At 42.4% G+C, this 14,975-nt stretch overlaps 2 protein-coding genes and 2 long non-coding RNA genes across 4 annotated transcripts in view; 3 read left to right on the top strand and 1 right to left on the bottom strand.

The window, feature by feature from the left end:
* The window catches only part of LOC138973958 (uncharacterized), a 451,362-nt gene that overhangs the window by 195,608 nt on the left and 240,779 nt on the right, over window positions 1–14,975 (bottom strand). The gene's annotated exons all lie outside the window — the stretch shown is intronic.
* LOC138973947 (uncharacterized) lies at window positions 64–2,778 on the top strand. The gene is made up of 2 exons (XR_011458229.1): window positions 64–498; window positions 811–2,778. It is a non-coding gene; the product is annotated as an uncharacterized lncRNA (long non-coding RNA).
* LOC138973948 (uncharacterized) lies at window positions 5,462–14,876 on the top strand. The gene is made up of 8 exons (XM_070346649.1): window positions 5,462–5,596; window positions 5,899–6,076; window positions 9,553–9,816; window positions 10,129–10,395; window positions 10,822–10,950; window positions 11,893–11,937; window positions 12,720–13,016; window positions 14,517–14,876. Exons 2-8 carry the CDS (start codon window positions 5,995–5,997, stop codon window positions 14,582–14,584), a joined length of 1,152 nt encoding a protein of 383 aa, XP_070202750.1. The 5' UTR covers window positions 5,462–5,596; window positions 5,899–5,994; the 3' UTR covers window positions 14,585–14,876.
* Window positions 5,566–14,975, top strand: part of LOC138974397 (uncharacterized) — a 61,530-nt gene continuing 52,120 nt past the window's right edge. The window contains exons 1-6 of the mRNA XM_070347114.1: window positions 5,566–5,596; window positions 5,927–6,076; window positions 9,553–9,816; window positions 10,129–10,395; window positions 10,822–10,950; window positions 12,720–13,016. Coding sequence (XP_070203215.1) covers window positions 5,566–5,596; window positions 5,927–6,076; window positions 9,553–9,816; window positions 10,129–10,395; window positions 10,822–10,950; window positions 12,720–13,016 — 1,138 coding nt within the window. The remainder of the gene's footprint in view (window positions 5,597–5,926; window positions 6,077–9,552; window positions 9,817–10,128; window positions 10,396–10,821; window positions 10,951–12,719; window positions 13,017–14,975) is intronic.

Below are 14,975 nucleotides of genomic sequence, written 5' to 3'. Positions count from 1 at the left end.
ATCTCTCTATCCCTCTCCCACTCTTTCTCATTCTCTCTCTCTCTCTCTTTCACTATCTCTCTCTCTCTCTCTCTCTCTCTCTCTCTCTCTCTCTCTCTCTCTCTCTCTCTCACTCCTGTTTGTCTATCCTAATTCAAAAGGAATTGATGACTGCCAGCTGAGTATCTTACCCAGGGAAAATATTTACTTTCTCTCTCAGATATTCAGGTTTAAGACAATTGCTTTTCTTGTTTTCTTCACACACACACATACACACACACACACACACACACACACACACACACACACACACACACACACACACACACACACACACACACACACAAACCAACCTTGATTTTATTTTATTTGATGTTTTTCTTTGTGGTCTAGGCATTTGCTGAACCTACCTAAAAAAAACAATGGATGAGGACACATGGTCAGAGTGTGACGAGGACATTTTTGTCAACATCATCACTGTCACTGACACTGCAGACCCTTTGCCATCACAAAGTACAGGTATTGCTGCATTTTTTTCAAAGGCGTATTTCTCAGAAGGTGCTTTAATTTACGCCAAATTAACATTTTGTTTGGGGAGCTAAACATATATAATTATCAGTAATTTGTTTTAACAATAACAGATGGAATACCGGTATTGTTTATGTGCAAGCATTTTATTTATTGTGGTAAAGTTGACCAAGCAGCAGAAAAGATGACGAAGAGCACATATTTGTTAATACAGCTTGTTTTGTCCAGCAGTGAATGACAGAACTTGCTTGCTTGCATTATTCCAGCTGGAATTTAAAGATTAATTTAATTCTTTATGTACAGGTGGCGATAACGAGGGGCTTGCTGCTGCAATTGGAGAGAGTCACAGCCAACACTCACTACAAGGTCCGTCTTCACAACAAGCGTCTTAATCGCCATCTGACCAACAATGGGATGGAAAAGTGCCCAGTTTACGCAGACGGGAACTGTTTCTTCAAAGCAGCGTCTCTGCATCTGCAACCCCATGATACTGTTTCCTTGAGGGCAGCTCTGTGTCAGCACCTCAGGCGAAACATTCAACATGACATCAGCTTCTTCACCTGCACTATGACTGACGAAGCCCTCGCACAGATTTATGCCATGTAGGAAGGTGGTGTTTGGAACACAGCAGCCAATGACCTCTTTGTTTGTTTGTTTTTGCTTAACGCCCAGCCGACCACGAAGGGCCACATCAGGGCGGTGCTGCTTTGACATAATTTATAACGTGCGCCACACACAAGACAGAAGTCGCAGCACAGGCTTCATGTCTCACCCAGTCACATTATTCTGACGCCGGACCAACCAGTCCTAGCACTAACCCCATAATGCCAGACGCCAGGCGGAGCAGCCACTAGATTGCCAATTTTAAAGTCTTAGGTATGACCCGGCCGGGGTTCGAACCCACGACCTCCCGATCACGGGGCGGACGCCTTACCACTAGGCCAACCGTGCCGCAATGAGCTCTTGCCCTTGGTACTTGCAGACTACAGCAAAAGAAGGGTGAAAATATTTTCAAGCCGTCGACACCAGAGTATTGTGGACATCTCACCCTCAATGCCAAACACATTTTGTGTCAATTGAACTTGAATTTCTATCTGTGAACTACTTGATTTCAAATTAACGTCAGTTAAACTTTCGGAATCATATTGTCTTGTGCCTATATTTGACATGTTTTCTTCCTGCAAAATAACTGTGAGTGACTTGTGTTGTGCCTGTGAAGAAAATAACCATTCACATCGGATAATCAGTGTGTATCCAGGTAAGCGGTCATTTTTTTCACCTGTTTGTATTTACTGACCACTTTAGATTATTACTGTACATACTGACAAAACATGTACTAACAGCATGCTATTAATGCGCAAACACTGGTACACAGTTTACAACCAGAACCCTTACCAGATTTTGGTATAATGTCTGAATACATTGTGAATGTCAGGTATGAATGTTGTCTTGGGAGTGCAAATACTTGGAATAATAGGTTTCACAAGTTGAGTACCGAAACGGTTTGATATTTTGAACCCTACACAAAAACCGAAGGGTTACCCCAAAGCCAGTGCTTGGTTATTGCCCCAAAAGTTGCTTATAATCAAAGGAAAGTTTGCAACCATAACCCTGCAACTGTCTCGTGTTAGGTTCTGACGCTGTCAATGACAGTCCGTGGAAATGAAATATAAAGCCCACAAGCCTTCATCGACTCATTGTAATGTTGTTGTTACCACCCCCAAATTAATCAGTATTCTGCTCATACCACAATCATATTTCTCTACACCAGTATCCTATTTACCAGAAACCAGTGAGATACAATTCTGAAAGCCACAACCCTACAACGGGGAGATACTTGGTTGTGGCCTGACTGACTGATCTCAGCTGGGTGCTCACAGAAAGCCACAACCCTACAACGGGGAGATACTTGGTTGTGGCCTGACTGACTGATCTCAGCTGGGTGCTCACAGAAAAGCAGAACCCTACAACGGGGAGGTATTTGCTTGTAGCATAACAGCCTGATCTCAGCTGGGTGCTCACAGAAAAGCCACAACCCTACAACGGGGAGGTGTTTGCTTGTGGCATAACTGCCTGATCTCAGCTGGGTGCTCACAGAAAAGCCACAACCCTACAACGGGAAGGTGTTTGCTTGTGGCATAACAACAACTCATTGTTCATGCTGTCTTCTCAGAACCAGAACCAAATATAAGTTTTAAATGTATATTGTGCATCTTTCTTGTACACATTTTCAAAAAAAAACTGTATCAGTAATAAAAATGCACAAATATCTACCAATGTGCAGAATCTTGTGTATTTATTTGAAAAACTGGAATTTTGGTGTGTGGCTGAACATTTCAATCGAGCATTACTCAAAATGGCTAAAATTGAGATGTGTGGTTGTGACTTTAAACAGACGACTTGGCCATAATTTCAATCCATTTGATCGAAAAATGAGCGCGTGACAGTGCGGCCTCAACTTTTACAAAAAGCCGGATATGACGTCATCAAAGAAATGTATCAAAACAATGAAAAAAAACGTCTTGGGATATCATTCCCATAAACTATCATGTAAAACTTCATAAAGATCGGTCCAGTAGTTTACTCTGACTCGCTCTAAACACACACACACACACACACACACACACACACACACACACACACACACACACACACACATACACTCACACACACACATTCACACATACACACACACACACTCACACACATACACAGAACGACCCTCGTCTGGATTCCCCCTCTATGTTAAAACATTTAGTCAAAACTTGACTAAATGTAATAACAGGAGTTTCGCTTGAGATCACGGGTGATTGGGAAACACGCATGCCCAGCGATCACTGCAGGCCATCGCCAGTGAATCGTGGCTCCGATGTGCAGATTTTCGAAGAATAAGGTATAAAATCGAGCGGACACTGCATTGCATACACATGGCAGTCAGTTGGTCGCTGCAATTGCTTGTTTTAACTGGTCGTCCGTGTGTTATTGTAACCGGATATTAATTTTCACGGTTTCAATGACACGAGTGGGAAAGGAACTCTTTGTGGGGCGCCTTTCCCAAATTGCAATGCAATGCGCCTGTGCTGGCTACCGCATTGCGGAAAAGTTTTGTTGACGATCACGAAATTCACGAGGAAATTGCCGGCGTGAAATCCGTGCGGGAAAATGGGGTGATTTTTCGCTCACTGTTAAATCACGTGTTCCGGGCATGCTATACCTGCGTATGGTAGGCGACCAGTGATTGGTCAGGGAGATCGCCTGTTCTAGGACAGGAGATTGCTGATTGGTTAGGGAGATCACATGTTTTTTTTCCCCGTCTTGCTTTCTTTTCTACACTTGCTTTACAGACGACAGGTCTGGGTTTCCGTTGACTAAGATTTGGAGGATTCCAACGCGTTGCAAGACTAGTTTAGGTCTACCAACGGGCTTCTGATGTTAGTGCAATACACAGAAGGCTTAGGACGGAGGGATTTGGCTACATATTTTCGCTGACGAGCGGGAGCCAAATATGCAAAAGGTTTGCTTGGGAGAGCTACGTTTTACAAGCTGTTAAGGTAATTAGCCGTTACTGTACGCTGGTGACCGGTCAATGTCTGTGAAATGTAAACTCTGTTTTCTTTCTCCATGATAGCGTATAACTTGGTCATTATAACGCTAAATTGTAATCTGTATATGGTTTTTGCAGATATGGAGAGGAGGAGAAAATGTCTTGAGTTGTTATCAAAAGTCTATTCTTGCAGGTACCACGTGCTCGCTGAATGGGGAAGTTAGAGGATTGTTGCCATGGGCACTGCACCAACTACTCTGTTTCAGCTTGCTACCCTGTTTCTACCCGGTTGCTACCCGGTTGCTGCCTTGTTGCTACCTGGTTGCTGGAGACTTGCTGGAGACGGGCTACACTCTTGCTGGACGGGGGTTGCTGTTCTTTGCTGTACGGTTACTGTTCTACGGCTGTTGCTGGTGTTGCTGCGACTTTCACCTGTATGCACCACTGCGCCACTGCGTTTCATCGAATGGACCCTGGCTACACTGAGAGTTGAGTGCACCCATGCGTAAACGCCCCCCCCCCCCCCACCTTGTCATCTTTCTAACCCTTTATGAAGAACTTTGAGTTGTGACAACGTGGAGTGTTAACGCCTGTACAGGCTAAGACTTTTTACAGAGCAGCTAAGTGTTTTCTAACTTTACACGGTTCAGCGTGTTCTTATTATTTCATACAACTTTAACTGAGTTTTGTCAGGTGTCTCTGTTTTGTTTGACGACTTGGTCGTAAAAACACTTTTGGCTTCACGAGAAGAGGGAGGTGGAGAGGTAGTGTATATAAACAGACGTCTAGAACTTATACTTTTGTTGATTCTAACTTTTTTTGTGTGACTGCGAGAGTGGATCGTGGTGTGGTTAGTCAGTTAGCAGTAATTGACCGTTTTAGGTCATTCATTTGACTTTTAAAACGTGACAATAATGGTTGTTGTACACTAAAGCGGGTATTTCTGAACATAGTTTATTCCAATCCTAGTTCCAATTGCAAGGGCATTACTGTTTTCCCCCAAACAGTGGTATATGCCATGCCAAATGTCAAGCAAATCAGAGTTTCAAACAATCAAAAAGTGTGACGGACAGAGAGACAAACAATCAGAAGCCTTGCAATGATAGTAGATGTAGGCTTTCCTCGGGTCATTCTGCACAAGCAGTCAAAGGTATCATTATTGTGTTTGTTCGTCGACAATTGTCGTTTTTGATTCGTATATTCCGTTTTATTTTGCGTTCTTACGGATATTCATGTTATATGATTTTGACTGAAACAATACCGCAAACATTATCATACACTTGTGTTAAAATGTAAAGTAACCTTTACACCAATGCTCGAACGCAATATTTGCCGATTCGATTGAAGTTATCAAAACAATGATAAGCATTACTTGATAACAAAATATTATAACACCAAACAATGTTTTAAGGGAAGGCAGAGCTACAAAATGCCTCAGTGAGCTGGCACAACACGTGGAATGTGACAGGAACTGTCTCTTTTAACAACCTGTATACTTCTGACAACAATACCATATGTCGCTGGTACACTACAAATCAGGGTCAAGTGAGTAGTGATGCTAGCAGCTACGTGTGTGTGTGTGTGTGTGTGTGTGTGTGTGTGTGTGTGTGTGTGTGTGCGTGTGTGTGTGTCAGTGTATGTGTGTGTATATGTACGTGTGTGTACGTGTGTTTTTGTGAGTACGTGTGTGCTCTTGTGAGTACGTGTGTGTGTGTGTGTGTGTGTGTGTGTGTGTGTGTGTGTGTGTGTGTGTGTGTGTGTGTGTTTGAATTGAAAGCTGTGTGATACGTCTACAGCCTGGAATTTGAGTGGAAACAACGATACTCGGTACACGATTTGCTTTTCAGACTAAACGTCTGCTAACTGCACCAACAGAACTCTCCACGTATTTGGACAAAGGCAAATTATTCGTCCGCGGCAAATGCAATGCTGAGATTGAACTCATGACTTCTGATGGAGCGCACCTCATCTTCGTGGAAATGATTCCTGGGCATGGTCCGATCTTCGCTGGCACCATCCATACGGGTAAAAAACACACCAACAATATCAACTTTGACATGTTTACGATGTTTGATTTTTTTTTGGCAGACACGTGTTGTTGTTTTTTTCCCGATCCGAGGAGATCGTCGTTTTCTGTTTCATCTGTTCCGATCAAATCCGGATGAAATGTAAGGAGATATACGCCCCCCCCCCCCCCCCCCCCCCCCGAGGACCGACAACACGTTTGGTCTGAAAACAACCTGCCAATCATCATTTTTAGTGTCGGTAATAGTAGACAAGGAACTTAGTCGATAAATATCGACAGGGGGCGGACAAATGGTTTACATGTGAAATGTGTGTATATGGGTGTGGTTCTGAAACAAACAAACCATGTGAACCCCCCCATCCCACCGCTCGCGGGCTGAACGACTGACGCGGTCTTTTCCAGAAGAACACCGCGTGTACATAATACACAATTCGATCGCGTAGCACTGCCAATGCACATTTTCGCAACGAAAACCGTGCTACTGTTTCTTGTGTGTTAAATCTGAAAGCAATATAAGTGAACGAACAATTGAAAACTGATATCACGTTACTAAACTCCCAAAAGTAATAAATTACTTCTGACTGCGGTACACAATACGGCAGTCACCTCTGCGAATGCTGTCGAAGAATCTAACCGAAAGTAAACATTCTGGGAATCTACGCGCATCGGCCTTGACGCAAGTTCAATACTGAGCCAGTGAGCGCGCCGCGGCGAAGTTGGCCGCTGTAAGTCTCGCAGCGCTGGCTGGCTGAGCGAGTTGCGTGTCCATCCATATTAGGTCCAAGCCGCACCGTAGATCAGATTAGTAGGTGCTTGATTTTGGTATTTTGATTTTACATAACATTAAACCTTTCTTGGGGTTCATGGTCATGGCAACAGCCATAATAATATTATATCATGTATAATATTACATTTCAGCATATTTGAATTACATGTCATCATACCAAACTGTCATACATTTTTATTCCTACATCATTCTGATTGATCACAACCAAACCTACTATCAGTGGACACATCCAAATGTAAGCGCCTGTTCTTGACAACTTTTAATCGATCTAAAAATAGCAACTTGCTGGGCCCTTTGCCGCCAACAGACACTGTTTGGCCTGTAGGTAAAATGTACAATGTATTTTCTGATTTGTGCACAAAAGCTTTTTTTCTTTTTTCTTTTTTTTAACATAACAATGTTTAATGTCACTGTATGTTTAAAAGACCATGGTCATATTTGTAAAAAAAATGTTAAATTAGAAAATAAATAACATTTTGGTTCATGATTTTTCCTACACCTGTGCTAAAAATAAGAAATAAAAATGTCGGGTATATAAGTCACTCAAATACAGCTAGGTATGAATGGCTCGGTTTGAGTTTGTTGCAGTTGACCCTGCACAATGCGACATATCATGTTTTTGTTGAACAATTTTGACGTCACCCCTCCCATAGGGTGACGTATTTCACAACTTCCTGTGTTACACAAACTCTGTGATGACCAATTTTGACGTCACCCCTCCCATAGGGTGACGGATTTCACAACTTTCTACAGATGAACAATGTTGCCTTCACCCCTCCCATAGGGTGACGGATGTCACAACTTCCTGTGTACACAAACTGATGACGTATTTCACAACAAAATGGCGCTGCCCATGGTCAACCTCTAAACTATCCGTATAGAATGGGGGCGTCCTCGCCCCCATAATAAACAGTAAGCCATGTTGAGAACTAAGTTTTCAAAATGCATGTTCATGGTCCCCACAACACTGCGACAATTGAAGACAAGCGCGACGACTGTGGCCAGTAGGCCAGATAGTCTAAGCTAGTCAAAGTTGTTAACTTCAGTAGTTGGAGGCAATGGCATTGATAAACATTATAACATTATTTGACTAGGTTGGTGCTTCAATTCTCGATGAACCAACTGCGAGTACATGTAGGTTGTGTCTGTACGTCATATGTGAAATTAGGAGTCCATCGTTTGGACTAAATAGTTCGTCGACCCGCATGTGTGATGCAAACCGGAATTGGTTTCATGTATAACAGTAGTAGTAGTAGTAATAGTAGTAGTAGTAGTAGTAGTAGTAGTAGTAGTAGTAGTAGTAGTAGCAGCAGCAGCAGCAGCAGCAGTAGCAGTAGTAGTAGTAGTAGTAAAAATCTGTTTAAAACGACCACATAAGGGATCGACCGAAAGTGGTCGTTCTAGAAAGGTGGCCACTTTGGACTTACACGTATATACGAAGAACTCGTCTAAGATTCTTGGGATTATCGTTGTATGCAGGTGCTTCTGAAAGGTTGCCGAAAGGGCAGGTTAGACTTTACCAGTAATATTAGTAGTAGTAATTAAGAGTAGCAGCTGCAGTAGTGGTATTTTCGGTAGCATCATTTGATGTTGTTTTAGTTGTTGATATTATTGTTGATGCACAAGTTTACCATGAACGGATGTTGTAATTGCAGCTGTATTCGAACAATTGTTGGTGTTGTGTTGTTGTTGTTGTTGTTGTTGGTGGTGGTGTTGTTGTTGCTGTTGTTGTTGTTGGTGGTGGTGGTGGTGGTGGAGGTTGTCGTGGTGGTGATTGCTGGTGGTGGTGGTGATGTTGGAGGTGCTACAATAATAACAGCTATTGTGTTTTCAGCGTAGCAATAGGGTCCGATATTTAGACGAGACAAGTATAATGCGACGAGTCGAAGACGAGTCGCATTATACTTGTTCGAGTCTAAATATCGGACCCTATTGCTACGCTGAAAACACAATAGCGATTATATAGCTGTTCTGACCTTGATTTGTTGTTCCAAACTTACAAAATGACAGTTTTTGCGTCGATGCGTTGATCTCAGGTTTTGCTAGCAGACAAACTTCTTACGCGCATCATGTTCGCGCAGACATGCACACCGCTACACGCTTTCTGACTTTGGAAGAAAAACTGACTCCAAGTGCATTCGATTTCACAACACAGTTGTTGAAACAGCTTTTTAAGTAAACACAACATCAACGGAAAACTAGAAACAACTGAAGATCTAGGATGCAACAAGGGGAGAAGAAGAGAACAGCTAATCCGTACAACGCGAGCAGACGACAGCGAAGTTTTCAGTTTGGGTGAATGGTATCGCTTGTCTCGTCATGAAGCGAATTTTTCAACCTCAGTTATAAACGACTTCATGAATGTTAGTGCCATGTGTTGTACATCAATACTTCAGAGGGGAAGTGGGGTATTTACGGTGTGGAGTTACGAGATAAGAAAGTCGGCCATTTTCGTCAATATGCTTTTGGATATTGAGAAAAATGGCCGACTTCCGCAGCATTATGCTTTGATAATCTGGAGAGACCATCCAATCACAGTCCCCGAATTCCCCCACGTGTTCATCAGAATAGCTATATTAGAATATAACTTTGACGTCGCTATGAATGAAACACTTATTGAAAGATAAGCTTGTTGTTGTTATTTTCAAAAGTACATGTTGGGCCTTTCAATCCTGCTATTTAACACAGCGGCACCAGGTAACCTAACGGCACTGAACAACACGTGTCCAGCCTACGTGGCAGAAGGAAGAGACGTGAGATGTCAGTGTGGCCACCCGTCATCACAGCAAGGCTCACCACCCGCCCATGTGTTCTGGGAACACGACTCCATATCAGCGGTCCTGGAACTTGACAATGTCAGGAGACAACACGGGAAAGTGTACCACTGCCGTTCAGTGTGGGGAGCGGGGGAAGAGATCAACGCTTACTACAACTACACGTTGCAAGTTGCTTGTAAGTGAAAATAAATGGTAGTGGGGCGGCGGAGGTGGGGTATATACGTAGTAGATGATTGTGCAGTCATGCAGGGAGGGGAAACATATTATCACTGGGCGTTTACATACATGGCGACTCGCTCAAACGGTTTGTTTTGACTCTAATGTGGCCATGTTAGCCATACATGACTTGGCTAAGTTAACACAAGTCATAATTTGTCATTCAGCAACAAAACGGAAATATGTACATGTATTTGCACGATACGTGATTTAGTAAATTATCTGGCGTGACTCAACAGCCTAGTACACAAGTGTCTCTTTGTCATCACAGACGGACCTACCAACGCTGTTATCAAAAGCACTCACAACAGCGATCCTGCTCAGAACACAACCTTGACCTGTACATCTGATGACGTATTTCCATCGGCCAATTTCTCTTGGAGCGTCACGTGTGTGACCGAGACCTTGACGCGCCAGTCAAGCGCGTGCATCGTCACACCGGAAGTCATCACTAACGAGATGGAGGTCGTCTGTGTTGTGTCTAATTCAGAAATACCGGACCTACATTCCACCGAGGTTTTCAAGTTACGTGATGGAAGTAAGTCGATACGTTTCAGATTAAAGTTTTGCGAAGGGAAATAATTTTAATTGTTAGTACTGTTCCGTTCGACTCAGTCAATGTGTGATGTCGAGAAGTGATACATATCACCCATGTCACATTCTAAAAAATACTTTTCATACGCTTTCAAGTGATTGTTCACATACCTTACGTACTCGTGTCGAAATAAACGTGTATTTTGTTAAATTTGTTTAACAAAATGTTATTCAATGTAATCATCATCATCAGCAGCATCAGCGTTAGCATCATCATCATCATCATCATCACCATCATCACTATCATCATCATTCAATTGAATGAGAACAGACACACACAACTCCCCCAGCAACTAGACCACTGGCTACTTACACCTTTTGAGAGTTCAACACTTATGTATTAGATTATTTGAGAAACAACTATTTGCAGATGACAATCAAGCAGGTCAGGACAACCCAGGAGGAGTAGCCATTGTTGCTGGTGGAGCAGTTGGTGTGGTCGTTGTCATCGCTGCTATCGCCGTCCTCCTCGTCGTCTGTGTTAGACGAAATCGCAAACGTAAGTGATTGGCATTGTGATCATCGTCATTCATCATCATTCAAGTGGTGGTAGAAGTATTAATAGTTCTAGTAGTTGTAGTAGTATAGTAGTAGTATAGTAGTAGCAGCAGTGGTAATGGTTGGTGCAGTAGTAGTAGTAGTAGTAGTAGTAGTGGTAATGGTAGAAGTAGTCGTAGTAGTAGTAGTAGTAGTAGCAGAAGTAGTCGTCGTTGTCGTCGTTGTTTTGGTTGCTGTTGTTGATACTATTATCTGTTTTGTTCTTGCAAATTGGGCAATTAAAGTAGTCGGTTTGGTTTAGTAATAGGTTTATTGGCAGTAGCAGATGTAGTAGTTGCAGTAACATCTGCAAAAACAGTAGTAGTAGTATATTAGTAGTAGTACCGTAAACTACCTTGTATACGCCCACACCCCCCCCACACACACACACACCCCCCCCCCCCCCTTTGCACAAATGTTGCACAAAAGTTGGGGGTGGGCGTTTGCTAGGTACTATACCCTTTGCAAGTTTTGGTCAATTGGCTGAGAAGTGTTCAAAGGATGCGTTAATGCACAACACCTCTCTCTCTCTCTTTCTCTCTCTCTCATTCTCTCTCTCTCTCTCTCTCTCTCTCTCTCTCTCTCTAACTCTCTCTCTCTCTCTCTCTTTCTCTCTCTCTCTCTCTCTCTCTCTCTCTCTCTCTCTCTCTCTCTCTCTCTCTCTCTCTCTCTCTCTCTCTCTCTCTCTCTCTCTCTCTCTCTAACTCTCTCTCTCTCTCTGTAATGTAAAGGTATGATAATCTGTAACTGTAAGCTTACAATTTCAATAATAACAAGATGAATGGCGATCGTACAATATGCTTCAAACCTTACCCAGTTTGAGATAATGTGCGAGTCAGTGCATGTGACTGTGTGCATTCGTCCGTGTGTTTCCTTTTTGTTGCAATGCTACTCTCTTTTTTAGAGCCGGAACAGCAGGAACTAACGGAAAGAAGAGTGACTAACTCAGGTCAGTTTACACAATAATGCCACGTCACTGTCTGTGTGAATCTTTGTTTGACTGTCCGAATGTCTGTCTTCATGTCTTCCTCTCTCTGTCTTTCTGTTTGTCCGTTTATATGTCTTAGTCTATGTTTTAGTCTGTCTGTCTGTCTGTTTGTCTGTCTGTCTGTCTGTCTTGACTGTCTGTCTGTCTGTCTTTTTCTGGCTGGCTGGCTGGCTGTCTGTATGTATGGCTGTCTGTATCTCTCGCGCTCTCTCTCTCTCTCTCTCTCTCTCTCTCTCTCTCTCTCTCTCTCTCTCTCTCTCTCTCTCTCTCTCTCTCTCTCTCTCTCTCTCTCTCTCTGTCCAACGATTTTAACTTGCATGAGAACCGTATTAAACCGTTGACTGATTCTGAAGAAAGCTCACATGCATCAACACGAGACAAACAACAATTGGTCATGACAACTTGTTTTTCTCCACCATTTACACTGCCATGTGCATTGCCCTTGCATGTGATTTGGTCGCTCTCTCGGTCGCCCACAAGACTACATGCATATACGTGTCACTTGAATATGCACCGCTATCTTAAACGCTTCTCTCTTTGCAAAGCATTGTGTGTACATCATTATGTAGAATGTGTTCCTGCTTCGGTTATCTGTTAAAATGTAGAAGCGTTTTGTTTGTTTTTAGTGAGTTTCTCTTTAGGGCGAGGGATGGATGTAAAAAAGCAGATCACTGCTTAATCTATTACCCTCTTTAAAAAAATAATTATCATTGTCATTGTAATTGTCTATATCAATATTTCAGGAGAAGAATTTCAAGAATACATCAACGAATTCTACGAAAGTTCAGACGGCATTGAAGCCTTCCGTGACAAAAATCAAACATCGGCGGCCGACCCATTCCCGCTAAATAGCAACGGAGGAGCCAGCCATGACGATGCTGTAGTTTACAGCAACAGCGCAGGCCCTTTACCCTCCAATCACCATGGCGACGTGTATGCTCAGGTTGTCAAGACGACGAAGAAGACGACCCAGGACGATGTGGACAGCGAGAGACAAGGACAAGACACGTACGCCCAAGTGCAGACGAAGCCCAAGGGAGGTAATTGACACATTTGGAACATCTGCTATTCTAACAAGTGTGAATACGAAAGTATTGAGTTTTAACCGACGTATTGACTGTCTTTTGGTTCGCTATATTTGTTAAATGTTGGTCAATGGTAAGAACACAATATTTATAATTGACTAAGACATTTTCATTTCCGATTGATTGATTATGTACAACACGACAGATACTATTCTATTGGCGCATGCAAATAATCCAAAAGTATATTAGAATTTGGATTAATACTACACATCAGTAGGCTAGGCCGAGTGGGCGATATAAAAACAGACTTTAACTGTGTGCATTCAACCGTTGACATTGCGGTTTTTTTGTTTTAGAAGAAAAAGAAATACGACCTTGTACACAGATTTACACAGTCATTGTTTTCCTTGTGTAACGTGTCTATAATGTCAGTACTCTACCGGACATTTTGTATTGTTTGTATGCAGATTGTTACTAACAAATTAAGACGCACAGTTATTATTGCATGTTATTATACTGACATTTATATATAGCGTCACGTAGCACTGTACTTCAGTTGAAAGTACTTTAGATAAACGTGTACCTAGTTTTCATGTAGCGGCGCGACAAAAATGCGATGCTCCAAGCGAATTTCGCCGAAGTGTTTCCATTAAAAGCGGCGCGGCAGGCGGACTTGTGTTCTTTCTGGCTTGACTTCTTGTGATTAATCGGTCAAAAACTCACACTACCTTGCTGTAATTAAGAGAAACTATATGTGAAGCTACTTATGTTGGTTAGGAAATTGAAAAGACGAGAAATGTAAGAACAACACATATTTTATTTCAACAAAACGCTCAAAAAGCGGAACGAACCCGGTGCCTTTGTCAACCTTTGACGTAATTATTGCTGGACAATATTTTCCTGCATGCGTGTATTCATGTTTGCAAGCCCTTAGCAGTCCGCTGTGAACTTAGGTTCTTAATCGTGCGCATGCGTGCACTCGGGGGTGTTCGGATATCAAGGAGTCTGCACAAAGTTGACTCTGGGAATACATTCCTCGCCGAACATGGGGATCGAACCCACGCCGATTGTGACAACTGGTTTTGAAGCCAACGCCGGTACTGACTGAGTAATATCCCCACATTATTAAACTGATTCTACAGAAGAAAAGCTATTTATATGGGACGGGAATGATTTACTACTTATCGCGGTGGTCCCTGCCAACTTTAGAACTTTAGAAGTTAGACAGTGCACATAATAACATGAGGAAGCGAAGCAACTCTTCCAACAGTATTTATATTAAATAAAGCAGTTGCCTCGCGTTGGCTGAGATAACTCCTGGAGCTCATGTTGTTTTAGTTATATTTACTGTATGAAAATATTTGGGGTTACGGTTAAATAAAGGGTTAGTTGGAGGGGGGGGGGGGGGGCTGATTAAGAATGACAGTTGAAAACAATTGATGCGTTATAACTCTGAAAACTAAACAGTTTACAAGTTGAATAAAGAACATTGTTTTGATTTGTCTCTGTCTGCAGATGCTAATGGGCAACATCAATCAAAGGGAGACAACTCTACGGATGTCTACATGAACACGAGCCGTTGATTGAGTCTGCAATCTTTACAGTTGGACATCATTCTCAACCTGTTTGAAATACTCCTCATTATACAAAACGTTCGCAAGTGTTAATTGAGTGCATGGCTTTCGTTCATGCACTTCTAATCAAGGCATCCACCTGTATAAGATGTTTCATCAGTATACGCATACAACATACAATCTGAAGACCTCACATACTGTCCAACGCTGTTAACCAATGCATGCAGACGGATTTAGACTTGTGTTACAGCATATATGTGACCCTCCACCACGAAATGAGTCGCATGTCACCTTTTCATGATTTTCATATTTTTACATTTTCCTAAAGAATTTGTTATGCTCTATCCAGTTGTGAAACCCGTTTTAGAAAAGAGCGAAAACTGTTTGAGTTATAAGCCTG

This window comes from Littorina saxatilis, linkage group LG8, assembly GCF_037325665.1.
Source record: "Littorina saxatilis isolate snail1 linkage group LG8, US_GU_Lsax_2.0, whole genome shotgun sequence".
Taxonomy (NCBI): Eukaryota; Metazoa; Mollusca; class Gastropoda; order Littorinimorpha; family Littorinidae; genus Littorina; species Littorina saxatilis.
This window is presented reverse-complemented; position numbering and strand designations above follow the sequence as displayed.